Raw genomic sequence first — 6,753 nt, 5'->3', positions numbered from 1 at the left:
TACAAAAACAGATGTTTGTAAGTTCCTAAGTGGTTTCTTCATTTTGATATGGCTTTAAGGTTATCTCAGTACCTCAATAATTGGATTACTCTGGCACAAAGATAATGTTGTTTTATAGGACTCAGGCTTTGTTGTTCAATGCTGTCATTTATACCTCTGAGAGGTAGCAACAAACCATTCCATATGAGAAAGGTGGCATTTTACTGCAGCTCTTGTGAAAATGAGTGTGCCAAGACTCAATGCAATAGAAAACTGGAGCTATGAATTTTCTAGCGGGATGAGGCAAGAAGCAGCTTGTGAAGAGTGATAGTGAAGGGAAAAAGTCAAGGGAAAACTAAAGACTGATTAGCTCTGTGTGAGCAGAGAGATCTATCTGTAAATTTTTTTCCTTAGAATCATACATAAAACTTTAACTTGCAGGCTCAGAGGTGAGTGGGGCAAACCAACGTAGAGCTGTGAATAAAACACCTTCACAAACTGATTTTTAGGTGTACACTGCTCTCAGTAAAGATGTGTGATACCTTTCATTTCAACACACTCATGTTCCATGAACACTAGAACAGAACCAGGTTCAGGCCATGCTCCCCTGTTGCTGGGAGAGTTAGAGCTTTGCAAATTTCAAATGTAAAATAGCTAGCAATTTTTATACAGTAGCCTACCTTTCACTGAGTAAGTTGCACTGAAAATTTTCTTTTGTGCTTCCTTTAGTTATTCCGGGTGGAAAAGTGGCTTGAAGCTGTGCTCCCAGCTGTGTCTAGCCTGTGTGTGCTAACATTCAACATCCTGTGCACGCAAATATGCAGGGCTAAATAAGGAGATGTCTTTAGGTTCTACTAAAAAGCATTTGGTTGACTGAAAACGTTGAAATGAGTCAATGCAGAAATGACAACATCCTTCCTTTAAATAATTTAAAAGAACTAAAAAACACAGAATTAATCATTTGCAATAAATAGTAAAACTTAAATGATTATTGATATTCACAATTGTTTTTAAAAGTATTTGGAAATAGGATGCTAGAGTCTTTGAGGAATGATATTCATTATTCAAGACAAACTCAAATGCAGCTACTAGCAGCCCAATGGGGCTTTTTTCCTTTCTTTTTTTTTTTTTTTTTTTTTGGGTAATTCTCTTTTCCACTGACACCTTAATCCTATTGTAGAAGTAGAAAAATACAGCTCCTGTGGAGAGCATAATACAATCTCTCACCATTGTGCTTTTAATCTTAAATAAAATGCACCCGCATTTGGCTTTTTCTCTTTGCACCAGATTACTTTTGGACCCAGCCACCCTTATTCCTTTCTTGTCTTGAACTGCAAGGAACTTTATAATGATTGTAAGGAGGAGTTGGCATAAAGCAAGTAGTAAAGGGGGAGGGCAGTGCTTATGCAAAGAATAAAAGGTGTAGGTAGGATATTAATAGAAAAGAGTTCTGAAAGATGTGGGGGGGACACACAAAGCCTGCCAGCCTGACCCTAGGGCTGTATGTCCCCAGGTTTGAGATGACCTGAGATAGAGCAAAGCTTCATGCCGGAACTATTTCATTGCCTACGCAGACTGAGGGCCAGCAGCCATGAGGAGCAGGATTTGCATGAGCAGGTGGGGACTCAGGATGTGTAACTCTGACAGCCAGTTCCAGAGCTTGTGCACAGTTTGGGACAGTGCAGGGTGAAACACTATCACTTAGTGTGTGACCACCTTTCTCAGAAGCCTGAATTTAATTCAGAAGTGGCAAATTTGAGGCTGGCTTAGTGTTTGGGTTTTTTGGTTGCAATCAGGCCTTGGCCCATTCCCTGTCTGTCCCGCTTGGTTCACTGCAGGTCCTGAAAGCTATGCTGCCTTCCTGGCACCCTAAGTCTGTACCGTGCCAGAAATGCTGCTGCAGAACTCACAAGTCCCATTCCTCTCCCAGCCTGGACTTTTCTGTGGCGTGAGGAGTTATGGGGCTGCACTGGGAGAGCTGATGCTTGCACCTATACAGAGCTGGCCAAGCTCCCATCTGCCCTGCTCCCATCCCACCCACAGGACCCCTGTGGGAGTTCCTACCACAGAGGTAGGGAGGAAGCCAAGAAAGAAACATTCCTCCAGCTCTTTTTTTTTTTTTCTCCTTTTCCCATCAGAGTTACCACCCTCTCTAAAAACTCCTACAGAGAGGTCTGAACTCTCACTGAATCAGCAGTTGTGAATGTTATCTGTGCTGTTAATGGTTTGCATCTTTTTGCATTAAAGGGTAAAATCACTTAGGGACACACACACACACTGAAAAGATCATTTACAGTAACATATCCAAGCACGAGGGGAAAAAAAAGGTTGTAATGTTCATGAATTGCAGATGATGACTTTTTAAATCCCCAAGAAGGCAATGAAATTGTTTGATTGTTCTTGTTAATTATTGGACTTGTCCCAGTATCAAATATTTGTAGAAGATAAGACTTCCCTCGTGGAGATGAATAATAACCGAATTTACTCTTCTTCGAACAGTCTGGCTCAGGGTGCCGATTTCTGCGTTTCCCACTCTCAGGCTCGAACCCCGCCCAGCCGGCTTCGGCGCTTCGGCAAAGCACGTGTACAAACTGCTCCATGAAAAATAAAAAAGACCCCGTAAGTAAACAAGAGAGAGCGCGAGCGAGAGGCAGACCTCTCTGGAGAGCGTGACTTTATTTATTAGCGACCCTTCCCAGGGCCGGGCTGCGCCCGCCGTCCCCCCGCAGCAGCGGGACGGGCTCCGAGCAGCTGCGCTGGGTACGGACAGCACCGGCGGTGCCGAAAGCAAAACACAACTCCCCCACAGGCACCGGCGCGTACCCCCACCCACACGCGGAGCCCCGGCCGGGGCCAGCCCGGGACACGGCTGTGCTGCCCCGAGCAGCGGCGGGGGCTGCTGGAGCAGAGCCGGAGGAGAAGGAGGAAACCGCGGGGTCCGGGGCAGAGGCGGAGTGCAGAGAGGAGCGCTCGCTCCCCGCCTGGCTGGCGGAGCGGTGACACGGCGGGGTTCCAGCAGCGCTGAGAGCCGCAGTCCTGCCGGGCCCTGCAGGCCGCTGAGGTAACCAGCCCTTGGGGTGGCGGGGTGACAGCCGTGGGCTTTGAACCCGCCCGCCTCACCTTCGGCCCCTGCGGGAGAGCGCGGAGGGGAAGGACGCGGCGGGACCCCAAAGTTCTGCCTCTCTCTCTCGCTCCTGCGCCAGGCTGGGGGTCCTGGGAATGAAGTGGGAGCTGAGGAGAGGGGATGCGTGGGGCGTCCCCACGGGCGGCTGAGCACGTGCGCTGTGACAGGGTCCCTCGGTGCGGGAGGTGCCGGTGGACACGCACACACCCACGGACATGCAACTCTCGGCGTGTTAACTTGTAGCAAAAGGGCGGGAGGGGGAACTGCTCCTCGGGAAGCGACTCGGCAGCGGTGTCATCCAGGACCTGCGACAAGCCCGGCTTAGTGAAGAAGTTCCCGGGTGGAGCAGGGGGGAAGGCGGGAAGGGCTCGGTGCCACCGCCGCTTTGAAGCGCTGGCTGTACCGGCGGACAGCCGCCGCCCTCGTTCCCCCCGCGCAGAGTGAGGATGAGGATGGTGGCGGCGATGGCCGTTCGCGGGGCCGGGCGCGTCACTTACCGATGGCCGCCACGCAGGGCCGGCCCGGTGCGCGGCGGGAGGAGGTCGGGGATGGTCTGGGGCGCTGCGCCTTGCCGGAGGGGACTCTTAGCACAGCCCTCTCCCTGCTGCCAGCACATCGCCTTCCTCCTCCGCCGCCTCCTCCTCCTGCCTGCCGGGGTGCCGGCGGCGGCCAGGCGCGGCGAGCCTCTCCTCCCCCATTGTTCCCGGTCTCCCCCTCCTTTTTTCCCCCCCTTTTGTTATTTGCACTCGCATTGTGTTGTTTGTCTCTGAAGCCGCCTCATGACCAGCCAAGGGATTTCACCTCGTCCTTGAGAGGCAGAGAGCGAGAAGGGGGAAGGGGTGGGAAGAAGTGGGGAGAGAAAGGAAGAGCTCACCAAATACCCATCTCCGGGTCCCTCCCCGCACCTCTGGCTCTCCCCACCCCGCCAGTGTCTCACTTAGCACCCCGAGCCCGGAGGAGACATGACAGACAGCGGGTAGGTGCGCGACTGCCGCCGTTTTAACTTTGTTCCTCGCCGCGGCCGCTCCCCGGGGGCGTTCGGCTCTCGGGGCCCCGGGGGACCCGGGGGCGGGCGGGGTGGGCGCCGCCGGCGGGGCGGGGGAGGCGGCGCGGCCGGCTGTCAGCCCAGCTCGGCCGGCTTCCTCCCGGCCGCTCGCACACCTCCCGAAGTTTGGCACAACTTGTCACGCCCCTCCTTTCCTTCTCCTCCTCCTCCTGCTGCCGCCGGGGCTGGGGGCGGGCTGGGGCGGTCCGGCCGCGGTGCCCGCGCGTGTGTGGCGGGGCAGCGGCTGCTCCGCGCCCTGCCCGGGCATGGCTCAGCCGTCGGGATCCCGGCGGAGCCTGCGGACAGGAAGCTTTAAATTATTGTAATTGCCTCTCCCTCCGTGCGTGAGTGCCGAGCGGCGGCGGCCGCCGCGCCGCTGCCGGGGAACGCGCAGGGGCGAGAGGGGGGTACGCCGGGCACCGCACCGGGGAGGGGGGCACCGGCATGAGCATCTTTACGTATTTCTGCGAGGCACCTTCCTCTCCTCTGCCCGAACAGGAGGGTGGCTCTTTGGAAGGGTGCTGAAGGCTCTCGGTTCGCTCATTTCGGCTCTTTTTCCCTCAAAGAGAAAGCGGGTCAGGGGGAAAAAGCGACTTCCCCGTCAAGGTACGGAGCGCGGCCACGCTCCTCCCCGCGGGTCCGCAGGCACTGCCGCTGAGAGCGAGCGCTGCCTTGTCTGGAAAGTTAGGAGACTTTATTCCAGCACGGCTGCAATCCTAGAATAGCGGAGCCGCTCGCCGGGAGGACCGTGATCGGCTTTTCCCAGGGGATGGCATGCTGCCTCAACCCTGCACTTCGGTCAAGGGTAGAACCAATAGCGAGCTGTGGGATTTTGAGTAATAAGTGTGGGAATCTGCAAGAGGAGTAGGTCTACGAGCATTTTTTTTTTTTTTAAAGGCCAACGAAATAGGCACGTGGGAGATTTGTAGGCGTTCAATATTGCAATCATCATCATCAACAACAGCAATACAATAGGGACGTCCAGGAGGATGGTGTCTGATGAGAACCGTTTTCTCTGAGAGGCTGGTATCACACGCTGGTAGCTTTTGCTGTCATTGTTAACACTGACCTCTTGTAAAAGGAAAGCCAGCAATATCCTAAAATTAGAGAGAAAATGTGTTTTGTTGATTTTAAAATTTATAATAGAGCTGCATTTCACTCCATCTCTGTCAAGGAGTGAAATACAAGTTTAGTTCAGATTAGGAAAGGGAGTCTGATTCTAACTGTAGAACTGTAGGATAATGTGTCCCGGCTTTCATCCTTTCAGTTAAAAAATCCAGCTAGCTGTGTGCAACCTTGCTGAAGTGAGCTACTCAGATTAAAAGGCGACTTCTTAAGAAGAGCTAGTACAAAGATTTTCATCAAAGTGTTTTATCACCTGAAACTTACCTGAAAACAGCTACTTGTATCTGCTGCTCTTAATCCTTCCCAGACCTGGAAGATACAGGATTTCCTTAGAAATTAATTCTTTGTCCTGCAAGCTGTACCGTTTACAGCTATGAGACTGGAGCTGCAAAGGGAGATATTTTAAATTTAGCTATAATATCTGTCCAGGTTAGAGCCAGCTTTGTTTTACAAGGCTTCTGCCGCGGAAGAGGGAGAGGCTGGCACAGTTATATCGCATCTTGCAAATGGATAGCATGTCTATTCTGACATGATTTGAACATTAAAACCCAATAAACACATGGTAATTATGCATGGAAATCTCACAGCAGAGCTTTCTACTTGCACTTAGACTGTTTTGGTTGAGAGTTACACTATAAGGAGCACAAGACTTCAAAGCTGCAAGTGGCTTGTGTAAACAGATGGACATTTGAGATATATTCATGGTATCAAGTTAATTCAGTTAACATGTGGGTGCACATGTATTTAATTTAGCCTAGTATAAATTTTTGTAAGCAATGGAAGCTCATATGCGCATTTAAGAAAAAAATATAAGAGCCTATGGATTGTGTGTAGGTCTTGGAGCTACAGCTGTAGAGGCTCTTAGGGACTGTGACCATCCTGTTATCATGATCTTACAGGCCCAGGTGAGACTTAACAGAGAACTTAACAGTTTTTCGCTGAAGTTCACAGTTGGCTTGCAGATGAATTTTGAAATGGTAGGGTACCCTGTGCTGAGAAAACATAAAAGTGCTTAAACACATCTTCCTGCACTCTTATCGTACATGCTGCTTGCTAGAATCAGTTAGGTTGAGCAATATCATTAAACTGTCAGCCCTATTGTTTACAATGGGATAGTTCCTCAATGCTCAGGGTGAAGAAACCCAGCAGTTTTCTGTTACTCATTGTAAAAACACAGTGCCGTGTTCCAGGAAGGTTTGTAAGTGGCGGAGCTCTCACTGCATAAAGCACGGGAGGAGACTGGGATTTGGCATCTCCGGCAGTGCTGCTGTACAGCAGCGTGTGTGCAGGAGCTTTGTTTTTGCCTGCAGGTCCTACTTACCCTGAGATAAAACACTCTGATGTTGGCATATGATACACCAAAAAAACAGATCGTTTGTTGAAAAATAAGAACTGCAGCATTTAGGAGAAAGTAAATGAACAGTCATTCTAAAAATACAGCAGTATGCTAAAATATTGCCAAAGCACTACTCTGATGCTG

General features: G+C 50.9%; 2 protein-coding genes across 3 annotated transcripts in view; one reads left to right on the top strand and one right to left on the bottom strand.

The window, feature by feature from the left end:
* Positions 1-1,123: 1,123 nt before the first annotated feature.
* On the bottom strand, positions 1,124-3,988 carry LOC116995624. Its single transcript, XM_033058480.1, has 4 exons — positions 3,985-3,988; positions 3,601-3,686; positions 3,100-3,408; positions 1,124-2,570 (listed from the first exon to the last, which is right to left on the bottom strand). Exons 1-4 carry the CDS (start codon positions 3,986-3,988, stop codon positions 2,238-2,240), a joined length of 732 nt encoding a protein of 243 aa, XP_032914371.1. The 3' UTR covers positions 1,124-2,237.
* The window catches only part of SOX5 (SRY-box transcription factor 5), a 624,352-nt gene continuing 620,214 nt past the window's right edge, over positions 2,616-6,753 (top strand). Inside the window, exon 1 of one of the 2 annotated variants that reach the window (XM_033057697.2) lies at positions 2,616-3,040. The gene's annotated coding sequence lies outside the window, so the exon portion shown is untranslated. Of the gene's footprint in view, positions 3,041-4,596; positions 4,755-6,753 lie in introns of those variants that run through there. The other variant, XM_033057698.2, reaches the window with a different exon arrangement.

This window comes from Catharus ustulatus, chromosome 4, assembly GCF_009819885.2.
Source record: "Catharus ustulatus isolate bCatUst1 chromosome 4, bCatUst1.pri.v2, whole genome shotgun sequence".
In the NCBI taxonomy this organism is placed as follows: Eukaryota; Metazoa; Chordata; class Aves; order Passeriformes; family Turdidae; genus Catharus; species Catharus ustulatus.
Note: the sequence above shows the minus strand (reverse complement) of the source record. Positions and strands in the feature narration are given on the sequence as shown.